This window comes from Anarrhichthys ocellatus, unplaced genomic scaffold, assembly GCF_004355925.1.
Source record: "Anarrhichthys ocellatus isolate YVR2014 unplaced genomic scaffold, GSC_Weel_1.0 scaffold283, whole genome shotgun sequence".
Classification (NCBI taxonomy): domain Eukaryota; kingdom Metazoa; phylum Chordata; class Actinopteri; order Perciformes; family Anarhichadidae; genus Anarrhichthys; species Anarrhichthys ocellatus.
In genome coordinates, this window is record NW_022280303.1 from 2352 (window position 1) to 23132 (window position 20781).

The 20781-nt window shown below is 40.9% G+C and overlaps 2 protein-coding genes across 3 annotated transcripts; both read right to left on the bottom strand.

Moving 5' to 3' along the window:
- Positions 1-772: 772 nt before the first annotated feature.
- LOC116401215 (glucosamine-6-phosphate isomerase 2) lies at positions 773-12415 on the bottom strand. Of its 2 annotated transcripts, XM_031879514.1 has the most exons (7): positions 12327-12415; positions 11780-11915; positions 11587-11688; positions 4670-4852; positions 3887-4071; positions 3565-3739; positions 773-1360 (listed from the first exon to the last, which is right to left on the bottom strand). In XM_031879514.1, exons 2-7 carry the CDS (start codon positions 11901-11903, stop codon positions 1302-1304), a joined length of 828 nt encoding a protein of 275 aa, XP_031735374.1. In that variant the 5' UTR covers positions 11904-11915; positions 12327-12415; the 3' UTR covers positions 773-1301. The 2 variants fall into 2 exon arrangements, with proteins under 2 accessions (XP_031735374.1, XP_031735375.1); XM_031879515.1 differs by lacking the exon at positions 12327-12415 and having other exon boundaries at positions 11780-12319.
- A 1959-nt stretch (positions 12416-14374) lies between these two features.
- On the bottom strand, positions 14375-17787 carry cox8a (cytochrome c oxidase subunit 8A). Its single transcript, XM_031879513.1, has 2 exons — positions 17577-17787; positions 14375-15295 (listed from the first exon to the last, which is right to left on the bottom strand). The coding sequence occupies exons 1-2, from the start codon at positions 17691-17693 to the stop codon at positions 15200-15202; spliced, it is 213 nt and encodes a 70-aa protein (XP_031735373.1). The 5' UTR covers positions 17694-17787; the 3' UTR covers positions 14375-15199.
- Positions 17788-20781: the final 2994 nt, after the last annotated feature.

The window sequence follows — 20781 nt, forward strand, 5'->3', positions numbered from 1 at the left end:
CGAAGGGAAAGGCTGCAAGAGTTGACTAGATGCATCATAAATCTAGATGCTGTTGAATTTGACAGTAAATGTCATCACGGTCTACATTACACTTTGTCTGATACTAGAGCAGTACTGACAGTAGTTAAACATGCACGGAGCATGCACCGCACCGCAGCCTGCTGCAGTGGAGCCGCTTACCCTACGTCCAGAGAAACAATCAATTGAATGCAATTTGAAGAAAAGAATATTCAAATATATTTTACAAACCTTGTGAAGCTCAGCTACTTAGCAAGGATGCTTGCAAGACAAATGCCAGAGGTAAACTAAAGGGGTGTTTGAGGTCAGAAGTTCAGACCTGACGTCGGCCTCAGTATGTGACAAACATAATCTCAACCCAAGATTCTCAAACTAGCTTTTTTTTAAGCTTTCAACCAAATCTCACAGTCCTCAGAGCCACCAGACCAGAACAAGCAGCCACTGGGAAGAGGTCAAAGGTCGAGGACCAGGAGTTAGTGGGCGACTGGAGGAAGATCTGACACAGCAGACCATCTCTACCTCCCCCATGTACAACCGCCTGTTATCATGCGACTGAAGTTTCACTCACAAACTGAGCAAACTCCATTCACCCATGAAGACCCTTAGATACGGTTAAAAGCTCTGGCAAAGCTAACAAGTGGCCCTTGAGTTGAGATTATTCTGTGACATTAAAACTGGAAGATTTGTGTTAAGAGTTTTGACTGGTGCAGGGCTGCTACTAGTGTGACTATGCAAAACTATACGACAGCAACAGTTTGACCAGAGTCAAAGGTCACCTCTGACAACGTTTATTTGTGTTGGCTTAATAGATATTACCAATATACACGCAGTATTATTATCTTATATATTCATCTGTCCAAACAGTAACAGGGAGATGAGAAAACAAAGCTAACATAAAGAAGATTTATCAAATATATACTGTACAGTTTCATTCAGTCTGTGTAACAAACAGAATGAAGACTTCCTGTTTACCGTCATGATGACTTTAAATCTAGTCATCCAACGACAACCAAGACTGCCAGCAGTGACTAGAGCCAGCGAACTGGTGCTATCCCTTTAAATGGAAACTGCTGAACAAAGAACCTCAGAGGGAATAGGTCCCTTTATCGTTTACCTCTCATTCATTATCTGTTGACTTTATCCAAAGGCAGTTCAATCTATGCATGAACTCAATGCACAGGCTAGGACATTCATACACTCAACAGATCCTCAGGCACAGTACCAGAAGAATGAGGCTGCCCACTCATGTTGTATGCAGGGATATCATCTTCACTTCTCTTCCTTCACTGGTCCTTTATGCTGAGCACTGGGTCCACCAGTCTATTATGAACATGCATTAAACCTGCAAAGGAAAACACAAAGGATATCGTCAGCATGTCCCACACACACAAATATTGTTTGCATTATAGAGTTCTGCAAGAATGAGTCAGCATTTTTGCACTTCCGGTTCCCCGTCTCAAAGACCGTGGGGTTTTTGGTTGGATGTCTGAAATAAGGTATGTGGTTAACACAAGCTAAAGGTATTTTAATGTTTTTATTCTTTGTGTCTCAAAAAAGGTGGTTGCTAAAATCAAGTGGTGTTCATTTGATGATTATCTTGTTTAACAAAACATGTATCATAAATGTTTGTTGCAACAGAGTTTATTTTCTGTTGATAGAACCAGTGTGATGCTAACTTCTTGGTTGGCCTACAATAAACGTTATGTGTATGTTATGACACCATTAGTAACATGTTGACTGTACTTGAGAATAAGAAAGTGTACAGAGGTAACAAAGTGTTTCATATCATTTAAGACCCCTTCAGAGCACTGATCAGTTTTAGATAATGATCAGAAATGATGACACGCGTTCATTATCTGTGAGATTCAGTCACATTTGTTCTTATGGACAACAGGCTGGCCTTCTCTCCAGGATGCTGTAATGTGGTTGAATTTGAGCAGCTCAGAGTTTGGGTCGGTTTCCTGTTCACACTGAATTATTACAAACAAACTAAGAGGCACAAACATCAAGTCATAGGACTCTTTCATTGGACTGATTTAGTGAGGTCATCCTGCATCATCAGTGCTTTCTGGACCCACAGAGGAAAATCTAATTGTGGGGACTGACATCAGCTTTAGCAGCACTATACTGAACCTGATGTGCTTATATATCTCCTCTGGTTCTACAAAGAACTCACTGAGATAACAGACTATTACTGGCATCACTAGTCCACACTGTAACTGCTCCTCATCTCATTCATCTCATTGTCTAACAGGTAGGAACTATTAGATCCCATAGTGAGGATAGTTACTGTGTGGTCGCTCCGTTTCATTCAGTTTTTAACAAGGAACTGTAAAAATCACAACACACCTCAGTTCCAACTGCTTTACACTTTTTTGAAAAGCCCAGCTATCACATGCCGACGAGCCAACATGTTGGGATGGTTACCACATTTTTTAAAATTCATTACATATGCAGAAATATGTGCATCACTTTTACAGAGCGCAGGAGTTAATATTAGTTTTTCTTTTAAATTCATTCTAAAAATCACATATCTCCAATCACAGAATCCTGTGACTGGTGTGTTTTGCTTTCACACTCAGAACCAGAATGAGACCAAGGACCGACCAAACATCAGCTGCAATTCTAAACATTTTACCTTTACCGCAATCCTTCCTTCTATTAGTACGATGGCTGATAAGATTGAACATGTTAAGAATGTGCTTCTTTGCCTCTCTGTCTGTAGTCACCATTCTGTAGCCTCACTCAATGTCCCGCCCGCATCCGATTCCACCCATGCTGACCCCGTTCAGTCAGTCGTCGCTCTATCCAGAGCGGGATGATTGCTTGGCCCCCAGAAGAGCCACTTGCTGTGGATGCTCCGATTGCTATTTTCTTGACAAATTAAAATGTTTTAAATTCTGACCAGCCAATTTCATTTTTTTTCCTAACGACTAAAAAGCAGCAACAAGACTCCGGACTTGAAGTTAAACAGGTCATAATTCACCATGGTGTGAAAACCTCTCCTGGATTTATTCAAGTTTCTCTCCAAAAAACTACATTTTACAAGATTACACTTGAACATATGATAGCGTTATAATTTACCTTCGCCCAACACTCATTTTTACTTAATATATTGAACCTATCATATTCCGAGTCAATGCAACCTCTGTTAACGTTAGTCGTTAGCTCCGTTATAAGCAGGACTGTGTTGGGGTGAGACACCGTGCTGTCAGCAGACGAGCCAGTTACTGTGATTACTCCGAGCAGCATGATGGGAATGAATTACGATACAATAAGTCTGATTTAGTTACTTCCACACCAACAACATGTTCACTGACTTCAGGGAAGTGAAGACGTGTTTGGTTGTTACATTGGTACATCCAGCAGCAAAAGTGAACTGCAGTCAATGAGTCTGCAAAGACTGCAGAGCCCTGATGCCCCGCCCCTGCACAGAGCGCCATCGCTTGTTTATTCAAAGTAGATCGGATGAACCATTCTCGAGATATGCGAAGGACACACACACATGCACGCACATGCACACACACACACACACGGTGCTGGTACCTTTGAAGTATTTCACCGTTTTGACTCGTAGCTCCAGGGTGGCGTCCTCATCACAGACGAAGATGGTGCGCGGGTGCTGCTGGAATGCAGATACGGTCCACATGTGGTTCACTCCCTCCTCTATGGCTTTATACAGAGCAAAGGCTTTGTGTGCTCCAGTGATCAGAATCATCACCTGAGCAGAGAACATGGATCCAGGAAAGAAGGAACACTAAGAGTATATATATAGTGCATGTATGGTTTAGAATATCTTAACATGGTTACATAAGATTATGTTACTGCAGGACAACGGAGGGATAAATGAACTGCCTGTTAATCTGACCTCGTTGGCGTTCATAACCGTTCCGACGCCCACAGTCAGGGCCATGGTGGGAACTCTGGAGAGGTCGTTGCCAAAGAAACGAGCATTGGCCACGATGGTATCCTTTGCCAGGGTTTTCACTCGGGTCCTGGAAACAAGGCTGGAACCTGGCTCATTGAACGCTATGTGACCATCAGGTCCAATACCTACAGGATACATGAGAAGGAACCGGTCAAAGACGGAGCTAAAGAGAAGCTTTAAGTCACCCAAGAGATGAAATTAGGGGTGGGAATCAGCAGAGGCCCCACAATACGATAAAGTCATGACACAATCCTAATTGCGTGGTTAAACATTTTGCAATGTTGAGTATCGCAATAGATTGCGATCCATTACCCTTTTTCAGCTACAAATTATGCAGTTTGTCTGTTTTTTTACGTGGTTCATGTCACTTCAATCATTCTTATTGCAGACGGACTGACCGACCTTACACCTTTCTTTAGCACAACTTCCTGTCAATCCCGCTGACTTTACCCATGACTGCACCAGAAAAAAACTCAGCGCCATCTAGTGGACAAGGCAATTGTTACCAAAAGGTTTTATTTATTTGCAAAATGAATAGTTTTCAACAAAAGATTGATACCTGGCATCCGTGTGTCGGTACAATATTGCCAGACAAAATATTGCGATACTATGCTGTGTCAATTTCTTTTTTTACCCCACCCCTAGATGAAATGATACCTGTGGCATCTACAACTAACGAGATACGGCAGACAAAACAACATGTAAGAAGCCCGTGTGTCTGACCTCCGACGAACAGCTCGATTCCTCCAGCCTCTGCGATCTTCTGCTCGTAGGCCTGACACTCTGCCTCCAGGTCCTCTGCGTTTCCATCCAGGATGTGAGCGTTGGCCGGATCAATGTCGATGTGCTTGAAGAAGTTGTTCCACATGTAGGAGTGGTAGCTCTCGGGATGAGCACGAGGTAGACCTGGGGAACAAGAGGGTCAACTTTTTATTTTTACTAAAGTGCTGCAGTGCCATGAATTCAGCCTTCAGAGGAAGACGGCAGATCTTTGGTTCCGTCTTAAGGGCCAGAGAGACACTAGAGCTTTGGGGCCACGAGGATGTGGAAGGTACACAATTAAGAAAAAGGCTAAAAATAAAACACTGCATGGACCTTAATACAGGATTGCTGTGTTGATTCATCTAAATGTTACTCTTGCAGCCAGATGAAAGCTGCTTCTATGCCAATTGTCATAATGTAACATATATTTTTATTCCATTTGTCAAAAAAGAGGATTGAGATCCCAGAGAAGCTGCCTTAAATGAGGGAATACAGTTCGATATGAAAGTAGGATAAGGGGAATAAGTAATCATTTTAAAGAAAGTATGTATAACATAGGACGAATGAAGTGATTTAACAAATGTAAACTGATAATAATGTATGTATAACTGAGTAAGAAGTGAAGTCTGTGTGTGTGTGGAAAGAGCTGATGTAAGCAGGGTGGGGACTTTAAAGGATGAGATCATAACAGATGTTGGGGTGATGTCCGAACATGTCCAGAAATGAAGGAAGTGAGAGTATCCACACACAGAACGTTAGGGCGTTGTTCGCAGCACACACACATATAATCAATGATGTCATGTAAATCACATGCCGAGGGAGGGAGTGTTGGGGAGGAGGGAGGGGAGAGAGCTCCAAGTTATAAAAAGGAAGACTTGCAGATAGCAAGACGGGATTCAACGCGGGAGCCACCCAAGTGCTCCACAGAGAAAACACTGGACCTCGCTCAACAACCGCATCGGAGGACTTCGTCTCTGTTCACGGAAAGAAGACAGCCGTTCCAGGACAAAGATTGGAAGACGGAGATTTTCCTCTCCCCCCTGTTTGACTTTAACAACCGGACAACAGATGGACGCAGCCGCCCTAAAGACTTTGTACTGAGTCTGAGAGAGCGCTGAACGGACTTCGTTGGCCTCGCAGGAGGAGCTGAAGGTTCGGCCGGACCTTCAGCTCCTGAAAACCCCACAAAGGACTTTTTATTACATTGTGAATCCAGCTCCACCGAGCCGCCTCGGCATCGACAATTAATGAGTATAACCTGAAAAGAAATTGTAACCTGATTGAATTAAGTATCGTATTATATTATGAAGAGCTGTAGCTGTGCCCATGCTAAATATATCCTGCAATAAATATCTAATCTGCATTTAAAGTAAAGTTCTCAACAGCATTCATTTGCTGAGGTAGTAGAAGTTCCTCATGGCAGTAAAAGAGTAAAGCTATTGTATGTTAACAACCAGAGTTCTTAATGGTTATCCTAGTGACCGGTCCACTTAACAGTCCCTTACGGTTTTAGTTATAATCCTAGCCGTTAAAACCAAACCTGGCAATTTACCAAGAGCCCAGATCCAAAAGAGGAAAGCTGCCATAACTGACGCGACTAGGTAGAAGCGCCCGGCCAGGGTGGCCCCTCGGCCGAGTGCACGTTACCAGTGGATGCAGGGTAGACGTCAGGAGTAACGGTAGTTAGCAGAAGCCAGGCGAGTTTCCTCGACAGAACACCAGCTCGACAATCTTTTAGTAGAGAGCTGAGTCAGTAGGTAGCCCCGTATCGGGCCAGAGAACCCCCGGATCTAACACATTGAATGTGTTTTTTATTGTGACGTTCAGTTATGATGCATCAACTCCCTTTAGAGTTTAAGGAGCTGAGAGACCCTCAGCTCCTTAAACTCAAGATTGAAGACTTTTCTGTTTGCTGCCTTTAATTGAACCACATTCAAGGATATTAATCAATTTCTGCATTTTACTACAGTATTTTATTTCTTACACTGCTTTTTAATGACTGTTTTTAATGTTTCAATCAATGTTCTTAGTTGTTTTTAAATCTCCTTTTCTTTTGCCTTATGTTCTGATGCTTTTAATGGTTTTATGTGAAGCACTTTGAATTACCTTCTTGTTGAAATGTGCTGTACAAATAAACTTGCCTTGCCTTTATCCAAGACACTTTCCTCCTATGGGATATGATAAAGTGGCTGTTTTTGTCAAATTTTTATAATATAAAGAGTCATATCGGATTCTGTGCGACACTCTTCAGTTGTTCTTGGCTGGAACGCAGCAGCCCAATGAGCACAAAAGACAGTAAGTCAGGGACAGAGTGATTGAGGAAGCGAACCATTCAGTCCAGTGTTGGAGTTTCCCCGATAGGCTGAAGTCCTCAACTGCATCCTCAGGAGCCTTTTACAGCGCGGGGCGGAGAGTCCTCAATTACATCCTCAGGGGGCTTTTAAAGCAGGTTCCACTCAGTGACTGCGGTAGGCTCATTCAAAATCTATCGCACGCTAAGAGCAAATTACCCTGCTGGTCTAGGACACTACTATCTGAAGACTAAAGACCATAGACTGTCTATAAGAAGTAGACTTAGTCATCGGGATGTTTTTTCGCAACCAATGAATAGAAGTTACCATATTTGGAATGCGGAGCAGTGACGTAAAGACGCCATATACGGCTCTGGTAGCGGCTGTGAGCTGTCAATCCCAGTAGCCCCGCCCTAAAGGACCATCATTTACTAAATGAACATCATGCTGTATTGAAGAAGACTTGAAACTAGAGATTGAGACCATAAACTCATGTTTACAATGTTTACTGAGGTAATAAATCAAGAGAGAAGTAGAGTCATTTTCTCATAGACTTCTATACAACCAGAGGAGTCACCCCCTGGTGGACACTAGAGAGAATGCAGCTTTAACACATGACGCATCGGCTTTGCTCGGACGAACCGGAGGTTGCCGTCTGCAACAGCTTTCCACAATTTAGCACAGTCCAGACATATACTAGGTTTCCACCTAGTCTTTATAATCTTATAGGTGTTTCATCAACAGTTTTGATGGAGAAAATGTTTTCTTGGATAAAGTATGACCTGCAATTTTGACAGGCCATGCCGGGGTAAGGGATTTGAAAACAAAAGAGTGGCTCAGATAAATGAAGCAGGTTAATGACGTGTATCCGTTTGTTACATTACATCAGCGGCTCTCAAACTTTTTCTGTCACGCCTCTTTGGAGGAAGAAAAATGTTCATGCCCCACCGCCCCAACTAAATTGTAACAAAATGCTCCATGTTGAACTTTTATTGAAATAACATTTTGTGACTCCTCCATCTGTGCTTTTTCAAATAATAGAATAAAGAAAATTGCAATCACTTTCAAGTAAACCAGATTGCTCCATCAGACAAAAACAAATACAATGTGCAATCGCTTCGTTAGAACAATGCAAAAAAAGTTCAATCTGTGCAAAAAATAACTAATATTTGGCAAAAAATAGCTTATTGTGGCTGCAATTAACCAGTTTTGGACTCAATATATTTTCAAGATAATAACAATAAAGTGCAACCTGTAAAAAACTAAACAAAACAAAGGAGAATTTTATTTTAAATATGAGCTTTAAAATGTAGCATTCTGGTGTACTCTGAGAAGAAAATTAAGTGATAAGACATTTACTTTAAGCAAAAAACTAATTCATTATTCAGTTATTAATCAGTATTTCAGCTCTATTATTATTAACCTATATTTAGACAAAAGGTCCGAGGTCTCATTTTCAAAAGTTTTAGTCATATAAAAACAAAGATAGCAAGAGTAGCGAGAACATCGCCTGTTACTGTACGCCGTCACATTAACTTCCGCTGTTACTGTATGCCGTCACATTAACTTCCGCTGTTACTGTACGCCGTCACATTAACTTCCACTGTTACTGTACGCCGTCACATTAACTTCCACTGTTACTGTACGCCGTCACATTAACTTCCACTGTTACTGTACGCCTTCACATTAACTTCCACTGTTACTGTACTGTTAGCAATTAATATGCATTCAATCCAGTTCAATTATTTAAATTAAAATGATAATCTACTCTGGCTAAAGTAGCTTATCAAGAGTAAAATAATAGCTGTGATTTAACTGCACGTGGGACTGTTGGGACTGTTAGTACACTGGCTGTGGTCATCACAGTGAACAGTGTGTCAGTGTGATGAGAGGGCATGTGAGCCCTTGTTGCTGTACTTTATCTCCTTGGAGCAGAGGCTGCATTTAGCATACCCTGCCTTATCAATGCATTTAAAATACTGTGACAGCAGGAAGCTGTACTTCAGTCTGTTTAGACCTCCACCTTTATCCAGGCCCAGCTCCACCTTTATCCAGGCCCAGCTCCACCTTTATCCAGGCCCAGCTCCACTCACAGCTCAGCCCTGCGTCAAGCCGCGCTACACAACCAGCCTCCTCTCCCTGAAGCTCTTAGACCTCATCATCTCATCAGTATCTGGGCCTCATGTTTCGTGGTCATGAAAGTTATTCTGACCACGAAATCATCCTCATTCTACTTTGAGTTAAAAAACAACAACCTGCAACCAGATGCGCCGGTGTTCGGGTTTAACGTTAATGAGTGACCGCGTGAACTGAACCGGAACACGGGGGGGGGCTGCATGTTTCATCACGTTACGTTTTTTTCCTCCTAAATCGTGATAATGACGAACGTTAACAGTCGACAAATTTCCGCGTGCAGTGGACGTTAACTTAACCCAGCAAGTCTGAACGGCAGCGGTGGGCCGTCAGGGCCAGCAAAGCCTTCTATGCTGGCCTAAACAGAATCACAAAGTTAGAGCTATTTTATAATTTAATAATTTTTCTTAAGTACACTACATATATTATAAATTATAAAAACGTTTTTCCCATTATCTTATTTTCTCATTGCACAGCTCCTGTCTTCCTCAGTTGCTCTGCTTCCAGTGCAGCTTGTTTTAAGTAGAGCTTTTATCCAATCAGATTTCACCTCTGCGTCTCTGTGAATCCATGTGCAGTTTAAGTGAATGGGGACGATATTGTTGATTGTCATAGTGTTCAACCAATCAGATCTTTAGTTTGACATGTTGGGTGTATTCTTTGACGTGTCAGAGCCTGCTAGCTAGCCTAGCCATACGTGATCGGTCAGTGGGCTAGCCTGACATGTTGGGCGGTGACAATCCCAATATCTGCTGCCTCTGTCGAGCGGACATTTTCAGCCTCAAACGCATTCAAACGTATTTAAGAAATACAACTGGGGAGGCTTGACTGTCTTCACTGGCGTCCATGAATCGAGAAGGACTTCTTACTGGAACTAAAACGCACGGATGTACCGAACAAACATGAGATTAAACTCTTTGTTAACAAAGAAAGGAGGAACAGCAGCTAAATAGTGAACAGCAGCTTTGGTAAGTTAAATGCGTTTGTTTTTACATCTGCAGTAGCTTTATTATGCTTGTTTATATATTATTATTTGTACAACTTGTTTTTATGAAGATGGATTTTTGTTTGGTTTTATATGTGATAGGAACCATTGTTACGTCCAGTGTTGTTCTAGGGACATATTTAGCCGGTGCCAGTGTTGGCAACTTGGCGACTTTCTCGCTAAATCTGGCGACTTTCTAAACTCTCATCGCGAATTTTTTGTCAAAAGCTACTAGCGACAAATCTAGCAACTTGTTCTGGTGTTGTTGGAGACTTTTGTGACGTTAAAGGACTACCGTTCTACAGTTACTGTCGTGAACGAGCAGCGGGTGCTGCCCCTCCGCCGCCCCAAAGCACACACAGGCGGTAACTCGCGCAGCAGTCCCAGCTGCAGTCAGAGCAGAGAGGAGATGCACTCCCGGAGTATTCTCTGCAGATAGGTGTTGGCTTAATTTTTACACGAAACAAATAATAACCATAGCTGTGTTTCAGCTGCAGGACAGCAGTGAAGGCCCAGGTATAAAATGCACGGCCCGCCACTGATGAACGGTAACAGAACATAACGGAACTTTAACGGAGGGAAATGAAGACGGTGTAGGCATCTGAACGCTGATTGGCCAAGACTTGACATGTCACATCAAAGATGTTTTATTGTGAAGATCACGACATCACCTTTTCTCCTCGTCTCACTCCAATCTGAGAAACACTGGCTGGCCAGTTGACCCCCCCCCCCAAAAAAAAAAACCTCTACGGATCTACACGTTTCACGTGGATAATATATTTTGATTCAAAATGGCGAATTTCACCAAAAAGCGACAAGTTTGCAGGTATGAATAAAGTTCTTGAAATGAAAAAATTCTGCATTTCCCCCTGCACCCCACCTGCAATACCGCTGCGCCCCACTAGTTTGAGAAAATAAATACTGCATTACATGAATCTTGCATGCTTCAAAATGGCGGTAGACCGATTGATATAATATGCAAAATATGTTCATTTACATTCAGTAATGTTCTGTCTGATTTATTATTGTTATTATTTTTTAATTGTTGTTTTTTTAAAATTTTTTTATCAGATGCAAAAAACATGTCGGCATTATACAACGGCCATAGGGCACCCTCGTCTCTAAATATTCTCCGGCCATTGAAATACCATATATATCGACCACTTCCTTTAAAGGCATTCGTTGAATCGTGTATGGAACAACACAAGAGTGATAATATTGGTCGTTGTAAGAGGATGTGAGGTCATAACCTGCCTCAACTTTAAAGCCAGAGCACTTTCTCTCCAGTGTCAACTCCTTAAATAACCTTAAAATACAATTATGCTGTATTTTGTCCTCCTCCAACTACCACAGATATCATTTATTTTATTATTATTTTGGACAGAGCATTTGATTGCTGTCAGGATGTAATGAGATGAAATTGAAGAAGACTACCTCCCCTACCTTTAATTAGTCAGCTTTTAACTCACCTACATATTCATCCATGTTGAAGGTCTTCACATATTTGAATGAGATATCGCCACTTCTGTAGTATTCTATTAACTTCTGGTAACATCCATAGGGAGTGCTCCCTGAAAGCAATGAGACACATTGATGTTGAGAAAAGTTACAGAAATAATGTGCACACAGAAGAATACTATGGTTTGTGTGAACGGTGCTCACCTGTAGGTAAGCCCAGAGTGAAGTGTCTTTCAGCGGAGGGCTTGAACTGGATGATTCGGTTGCGGATGTATTTAGCTGCCCACTCACTGGCCAGGTCAAAGTCGTCCAGAATGACCAGCCTCATTGTGTTGGCTCGCTAAATCAATGTGAAGAACATAACAAAGTTCTATCTTTACAGGAGTCACACAGTAGCAGTGTGAGAAAACACGGAATGTGTTCTATGCTAACGTTAGCTGCTCATCAAAGTTATTGCAGTACAATGCGTCACTTCTCTAAAATAGCGTCTCAAATATAGCTGTTATCTACTACTGAGGCAGGAACAGATGTGCCGTCACAGTTAGCGACCATTGTCCAGAGTGTTTGCTCTTAAGGCAGTTGCTATTATTAGCAAGCGAAGCAACCTAAACAGGAGCGGATTCTGACAAGTTTAGTTCCAAGTTGTACAGTTATTGCTGACAAGTCGGTGGATGTCACTCAGATCATCTGCAACTATTAGTTAGTTAGTTGTTAGCCTTGACTACACAGTTAATCAGTTATGCGTTTTTACCTGCTAAGAAATACGCTGTTTGTTGGAAGAGTAGTCACGTGTCTCAGGATGTCTGTTTTGTCACGTGAAACACTTCCGGTCAAGTGATTTTGCCGGTGAAGGTATGGAAGTCCGTGTGGGCCAAAATAAATAATGAATAATAGTACATTATGATTTATAGAGATACATTTAATGAAATCAGTCACAATGGTATGACTGAAAACATATGTATAAATAAATAAAATGTCAACTGATTAACTGTTGTATCAGCATTCTTATTAACATTGTCCTTTCATGTGGCAATGTCACTCATCCCTGCAGCAAAGGGCAATTTTCTTAGGAAACAGTCAATAAATACTTTACTTAAAGGTACAGTGTGTAGAATTTAGTAGAATCTATAAGCAGACATGAAGTATAATATTATCAAATGTGTTTTCTTAAGTGTATAATCACCTGAAAATGAGAATTGTTGTGTATTTGTTACCTTAGAATGATTTATATCTACATGTGGAGCCGGTCCTCATCAACCGCCATGTTCCTACAGTAGCCCAGAAGGTAGAAAACAAACATTGGCACTAAATGGGGCTATTTGTGTTTACGTGTTTTCGCATTGGCCACAATGTGTCCCACACGATTGGTAGCCATCTACAACCTCAGCGCTAGATAGCGCCAACTCCTACACACCAGACCTTTAAAGCAAATTATCCTTGAAAGAATTTTTTTTAGTTCATTACTATCATCATATTATGAAAACATGTGTAGCTTTCTATTATTTAATAAATGTGTAAGGAATAACATGTCTTTTTTAAATAGTCCTGTGTTTTGTTGGGACATAGATGTGATGGCGGGATGATGCGTTGTATAACTAGGGGATCCACGCTTTATTTCTGGCATGTTTGGTCTTTCTCCAGCAGCCAGGTACATCTGGAATGATTTGGACATCTACGGTTTGGGTCACTCCAGAGTGGTGACATTAGTCTAAGACAAAATGAGGCATGTCCAGCAGCCATGTTCTGCTAATTTTCTGGCGCTTACATTTTTGTAAAACCGCCATAATGTGCACTTAGAAAATGCCTTCAAGTGACAGAAAGCCGTGCATAGAGGCCTTCAGTCCTTATTGACTGTCATACTGTCCGACACCTATGTAGCCCTGTGTTGACAAACAAAAGATGATAATTTTTGACCAATCAGAATTTTTTTGGAGGCCAATGCTCTTTAACGGAACAGTGCGCAGGATTTAAGAAGATTTATTAGCAGAAATGGAAACATTATTTACAGAACTATATTCTTATTAGTGTATATTCTACTGAAACTAATGAATCGTCTTCACTTAAAATGAGCCGATTATATTCTACACAAGGAGCGGATCCTCTTCAGAGACCGCAGTGTTGCGTACAGTCGCCTTGAAACAAACCAAACACTGGCTCTAGAGACTTTCATGTTGTGATGTGACCTGAAGGCCACCACTTTTACAACACACCTGGAAAGGGAGGGGTGTTGTAAGAGGATTGTGTGAGGGGATATTATTTCATCCCCTCCATCTTGCACTCATGTTTTCTTGAATGAATCTTGCGGACCTAAATCTTAGACGGACTGCATTTATTCTGCGCTTTCACCCCTCTATCAAGACGTGTAATTTTATTTTCTAATATTAGTAATGTTGTAATTTTGCAGAAAATGCATCACACTATTTAAACACTGGAATTAACCAGTGTAGGGCTATTTAGTTCATTTGTTTCACTTGTTTTCTTTATAAAAATTGGGCAATAGGCACCTAAGATTGTTGTTAATGCAGGTACAGGACCAGCATGCACCTGGGAGGGCTGTGTCTTTTGTTAACAACAAGAGAGGCAGCAGGGGTGATGATTTCTTTGTTCTTTTGTTTGGTTCCTTGCAGTGGACAAAGAAACCCAACAGCACACTCTGACAGTGTTTGGACAATGGACTTCTCTTGTCGGTCTACATAGCTGTGGTGCATCAGTGGGAAAATAGACACTAAGATCAGTTTTTAGTCAATCTAATAAATTATATGACAACTCACAAATAAAAGACATCACACAGATGCAATAGTCAATGTAAAGCTTTAGTGACTAGTTAAACTTGTAAAAAGACATTTTGAAATATACTGTACCTTATTGCCTTAAATTTAGAAAACATCCAGTAATGTAATATGAAACACTGTGAAAGCGTCTCTTCTGCATAAAGACTATTTTCACTTTTGAGTACATTTTGCTGTTAATCTTTTTGTTCTGTGGATTTTAAATGCTTGACTTTTACTTGTGTTTCTCTTTACATTGTGTCATTGCTACTTCTATTTAAGTAAAGATCTTCTTTCACTACTGCTGATGAGTGTCCTCATTTTATCCAGACGGTGTGGTTAACCTGCAGAATTATCAGCAAGTCTTTGCCCATTACTCTCCCTTTTTGATCCTTTTGCCCTCTATGAGCAGCATTAGTTTTAGGCTCTTCTGACAACCAGCGGAACCCGCTAAACAGAGTCTTCTATCAGCATGAAACCCTGAAACATGGGGACATCAAATCCATCCTAAAAATCAAGTTTAAATCTAAAAACAAGAATCTGTAATATTTAAATAAAAAGCTGTATCCAAAGCATATAGACACATTGAATATACACATTTAGCAACATAGTTGTTTAAAATTTAATCTTGTAACATATTGTTTAAGAGGGAAGATCCACAGTACACTTTTCAATGTATCAGAGTCAGTGTTGGTAAACAGCTGGTTTCCATCTGGGATGTGGAGTGGAACTGTCAGAGGTAGACGAGTGAAGCTAAAACGTGTTCCATATTCTTCTCTGCAGCAGAACAGGATGGTCCCAGGTTGTCATTGGAGAAGGGAGACTTGGATGCAGTTAGACTGTTAAAATGTCCATTTTACTCTTTGTTCTTGTAGTCCTCCAGGTGGGCCAGGATCCATCCAGATGGTCCCAGAATGGCCATGGAGAAAAAGCTCAATCCAATGATAGTTTCCTGGACAGACAGAGGATTCAGTCAGCCGTCACATAACTCAAGATCCATCAATCAAAAAAAAGAAAAGAAAGTATTTTAGGTAGTGCTGGGCAACGATTACAATTTTTACAGTCATGCGATTAATCGCATTGTTATGCGCAAAGTTCAATAATGAATTCAAAAGTAGTGTATTGCGCACTTTTATTTTAAAAGTACTGCTATATGAACAAAAGTGCAATAACATTTGGTTTGCAAACACTTTAAACAAATAAGGTGCTTAACAGAAGTATTCCCTTTACACAGTAGCAGTTAAAATATTTATTGTATATTATACAATTATTATATTTTATGAAATCAACACAACAAAAAAAGCAATGTGTTTTGAAATAATATTCTATGAATAATTTAAGCCACTACAATTGAATCGAAAATCTTCCCCAGATTGGATTTAGTACGTGTTGTGGAAGTCCCAGATATCAGGAAACTAAACGCCGTCATGTCTGGTTCATAACAGTCCGGAGGAGCTCCGTGGATCTCATCGAGCTGTATTCACTGTGTCTAGCGAGCCACACGGCGGCTGTTTACGACAGCTGTATGAACACAAAATAAACTGATTTAACTGCAATAAGCCGACAAAACTGGACTCTGAAATAACTACGTAATAATGATGTCGATTTGTAAAAAGTCTGCCTTCATGTTTTGTTAGTTCTCTCCACAAGACGACAAGATAAATAACTTTTAAAATACTTGTTTTCTCAATAGAGTCTGGATCTATCGGTGCTATGCTAAGCTAACATTGTAGCAGCTCCATCAACACTCAACATAACGTCACATAGGCGTAAACGGATACAGTATTTGTTTCCTGATTCAACGTCAGGACGTCAGTGATGACAGGAGCATCTCAACGCTGATAGGCTATCGCGCTGCAGCGCCCACCCCAAATGCTTTCATTGGTTGAGACGCATAATGACGCCCATCCCAAGCCAGTCCTGATCAACATCCCGCCCCTCCTGTGACCCATGGTCTGTCTGTGTATTCAGAGCCAGTGAGCAACGGACTTTCAAAACTGCGTTAACACGCGATAAAATAATTGGCGGCGTTAATTAATTAATGCGTTAACACGATAATAACGCGTTATCTTGCCCAGCACTAATTTTACACCATAGTTTTGTATTAGTTTGAACTATTTTTCCCTTTAAATGTGCTGATGTTAAAAAGCTGTCACTCAGCCATGTATGCAGTCCCATCAGTCTTTGCTCTCAAACAAGAAGAGCAACACGTGTGCTTTATAACATTATAACTTTATTATCTATAACATGCACATGTTATTGGACACGCTGCATTTGTAGCTTTTCAATAAATAGACGAGACAAAGACGGACAGGCCGACGTGTATTTACTATATCACTGGATAATAATTATTGATACATTAATGCGTTTGCCACTTTAAAGTTACAGCTGGTAAAGGTCGAGCTAATTGTTTACTACTTTATTATACTTAATAATTAGGCTATATACTGCTTACTAATACATCATAGTCTAATAGTTGATATATATTTCAGATGAACAATCTGCAAAGCTAGTCAAGCCTAACTAGTAACCAATTGATATCAAATACATGTAGTGAAGTTAAAAGTATAATATTAGTGGACTAAAAGTTTAAAGTCACATAAAATAAGTAATACATATTTAAGTAAAGAGGGCTACAAGTACCTGAAAATTGGACTTACGTACAGTACTTGAGTAAATGTACTAAGTTTCATTTCAGCAGCATTAGAAAAAGAGCACTGAGATCTTTGCACTCAAAGTGGACCGGATAGTTGCACTTAACACAATGAACCCTGACAGTTGCTTACCGACCGTTCCACTCCTAACTACCTGCTACTATTAACACGCCGCCGGGCTAACAACGATCCCCAGGTCACAGATAGAAATAAGCCCCCCCATCTACGAGACATATTATACTAGCTAAACCACAGCCAACTGCACACTGATCCTAGTAATACTGTTCTTTACTTTGTTTAGTCCATTTCAGCATGCTAATGCTGCAGCCCTGCTCTCCTTTAGAACAGCATACAGTGAGCTATGCTCCGTATGAGCCAAGACTTCAAATACTTAACCGGACATGCAGCAGTTTAAATTCAGTTATTTGGGTTAATTAGATACGTTGGCTTTTATAGCGAAACACACACGTAGACCTAACACAGCTGACTTTACAGATATCAATTTTGACCTCGCCAGCCAAGGACAGCTAAGCTAATGTCTGTCAGCTAGCAATGGAGATATCCAGCTATAAGACTTACAACGGTGCCAATCTTTTCCTTGGCCGGGCCAGCGTAGAGATTAGCCCGCTGAATGACGGTGTGTCCCCGCAGGACGGGAGCAACGCGGTTAGCAATGGTCCTCAGGAGGCTCGACATGTTTCTCTGCTAGGCTGAAGCGATGTCTTCTCGAATGAAGAAGCGACGATGATGTAAAGCGGAAATGGATCAATGCAAAGGTCGTTTCTCTTCTTCTCTTCATAAGAGAATAGCGAGTCGTACAGTGCCACCTACTGTCCTGGATGTGGATGTACATGGAGGTGTGACAGGTCTGTCTTCTTCAGTGGTGGAAAGTAGATTTACTCGAAAACTGTTATTCTATAAAATGTTGAGGTTTTTGTCCCTTACTTGTGTATATCTATGTTCTTAACAACTATATTTAAAAGGCAAAATAAAATAAAATAGTAATTATAATTAAATTAAAAACACAAGACAGACTTTTAAAAAAGTGTCACTCTGCCGTGTTTCAGATGTATGATAGTTATTAGTGATTTTTTTTGACTGACGGCATCTTCCTGCCAGCATCTGCGAAGGTTTATTAGTGTGATGGTTAAACGAGCCAAGCTAAAGTATTATTAGAAGGTCTTCTAACCACGGTTCAAGTCTCCTGTTCAGATGCTCCGACTGAAAGTTGAAAATGAAAGCAGACTACCAACAGTTAGCCACGTCTTCATCAATCTGCTTTTACATCCCTTTTGTTCTTGCTTCTTCTATTTTTAAAAGTCAACCATCGCGCCAACGCTGACACCAGTGTCTAGTTGCCGCCACTAATTCTCCACACAAACAAAATGAGGCCCTTTTAAACACCTAGTCCAGCTAATTGGACCAGCCCTGCCATCTACGGGTAAGTATATTGCTAAACATATATGTATAATAAATATTTACATGACTTTACCCACACCACAAGTATCCATATTAATTAACATCTAATTATAATGCCTAATAAATAAAGTACATTATAAACACCCTCATTTTATCTAAATAAACACAGCAACACATATCTTCACTTCCCCCTACCCGCTTCCTGTAGTTGGTATTTCCCGGAACTATAAATGGGTGCTTGAGCCCCGGGGAATATTTTGCCCGAACACCCTGGGAAGAGGAAACAGGCAGAGGTAAGTTGTTGCATATACACAATAATGTTCTGCCACATAGACTTTTACCACAGTCAAGCCTATTCACTTTGTCACTGACTGCAGTTGTCTGTTTGTTGGCAGGGAGAACAAAAGGATAGTGATGGCGAGATGAAGCTTCATGAAGCATTGAAGCTTTCCATCCAATTGGTTCACACATGGGTCAAAGCTTCATGGTGCTTCATTGTCCACTTGATGGCGCAGTAGAGCATACTGCGCCATCAAGTGGACAATAAATGTAAAACAGGCAGAGTGATTAAAATGACACCATGGCTTTGGTGTGTGAAGCATTGAATTGAATAAATGAATGAATGTTTGTGATGCCAATACATAACTTATGAACTTATTATTATGGTGTCTGTCTTTATGATACAATGGTGGGGTCAAAAGGGAAAGTGGAAATAAATTGGGGAGAGGGTTGTGATGTGAAAAGTTAAAAAAAAAAAAAGTTAAAGATACGATTTCTTATACATGTACGAAGCTTGACATCAACATTTAACATGTTGCAGTCAAGGATCGAACAGCTGACCTAGCGGTTACCAGACTACTCTCTACCCATTGACCCACGGCCGAATATACTTATGTTTCTTGGTTTGTGACTCTACTTATCTTACTAGGGACGAAATGCAACACGTAAAAAACATTTTATTCATTTTTATGTAAAAATAACAACTTTTCCACAGTGCTGAGCTTCAGGTGTTTTTTTTTTTTTTTGATTATTTCGCCTGCTTTAGAAAACGCCCTTTCACAGGCACAGATGAAGCTGGGGTACAGAGAATAGTTTGCAAACAAACGAGCAATAAAGTCTGAAGTACACAAAATGTGACAGGGGATCCATTGCGTTTCACTGCCCCTTATATTTCGAATCGCACGCCAAACCCGTGAACCATTTCCTGAATCTGTCACGTGGTTTGGCCGGATTGCGAGGCCTCGATACGCGCTTCACAAAAATCGTCCTGGATTACTCGACACAGGCTTCGAAGCCTCGACACGAAAGGTCACATCACTACAAAAGGACCAGCTCTGTGTCCTAGCTGTGCACAATGCTCCCAGCATCCACAGTCCAACAATAAATGCATACAATAAATACAATACAATGTTCTCCTTGACTCCATCACACCCCATCTCACGCACTATCCGTGGTCCAAGTAACGGCAGTGCGTCGTTACAAAACGTTTTTATATATATACTTTTAAATGATAATAAAATGGATGATTTATTTTCATTATTTTAGCCGATTGTTGTAACTGACTATAAAAGTAATAATTTGGAAAGAGTGTATTATGTTCCCTTTTGTTGCAAAATCATACTTAAATAAAATGAATGAGAAACAAAAAAGTACAATGTACTTACTCTAAGGATGTATACAGAGAACGGGTGACTCAACTAAAATCATAAAACTGATTTACGGAAGCTGACCTGTGGTAACAATGGGTGTTCTAAGGAAATGTGGCTCCGCCCACTCAGCTCGGCAGCTTCTTGACGGGTGCCGAACTAGTGCCGCTCACCTGCCACAGTTGTGGCACCTGATTGCCGCTTGCCGCTGAGTGCCACAGAGGTGCCAGTGCCACAAGAAGGATCTCGGCCCTGCTCACAAAAAAGCCTTCACACAATCAGACACTCCCTTTCGTGGGGGTCCGATGCAGTGGGTTTTCACCTGTCCGTTTCCTTGCCATGATCCCTCGGAAGCTCATGTCCGTGTGGAAAGTTAACCGAGGCTCAATAGGGAGTAGCCTGGTAGTAAAGTAGTAGCAGTGGCGGGCCGTGCATTTTATACCTGGGCCTTCAGTGATGTCCGACTACTGTTGAACCAACTAATAACCTCATGACGCCACAGATACGGTTATTTGTTTCTAGGGGTACAACAAATATAACAATAAGACACGTATTCGTATTAAACCGTTCGGTACGAGGCTTAGGAACCGAACAATAAGTTTGAATAGTACTAGTGCATTTGAAAAATGTAGAAGCTTAAATTGTGGGAAATATGTTTTCGGTGGACTGCGCTCATGTAGGAGACAACGGGATGTGTGACCTCTGAACCCGGGACAAAA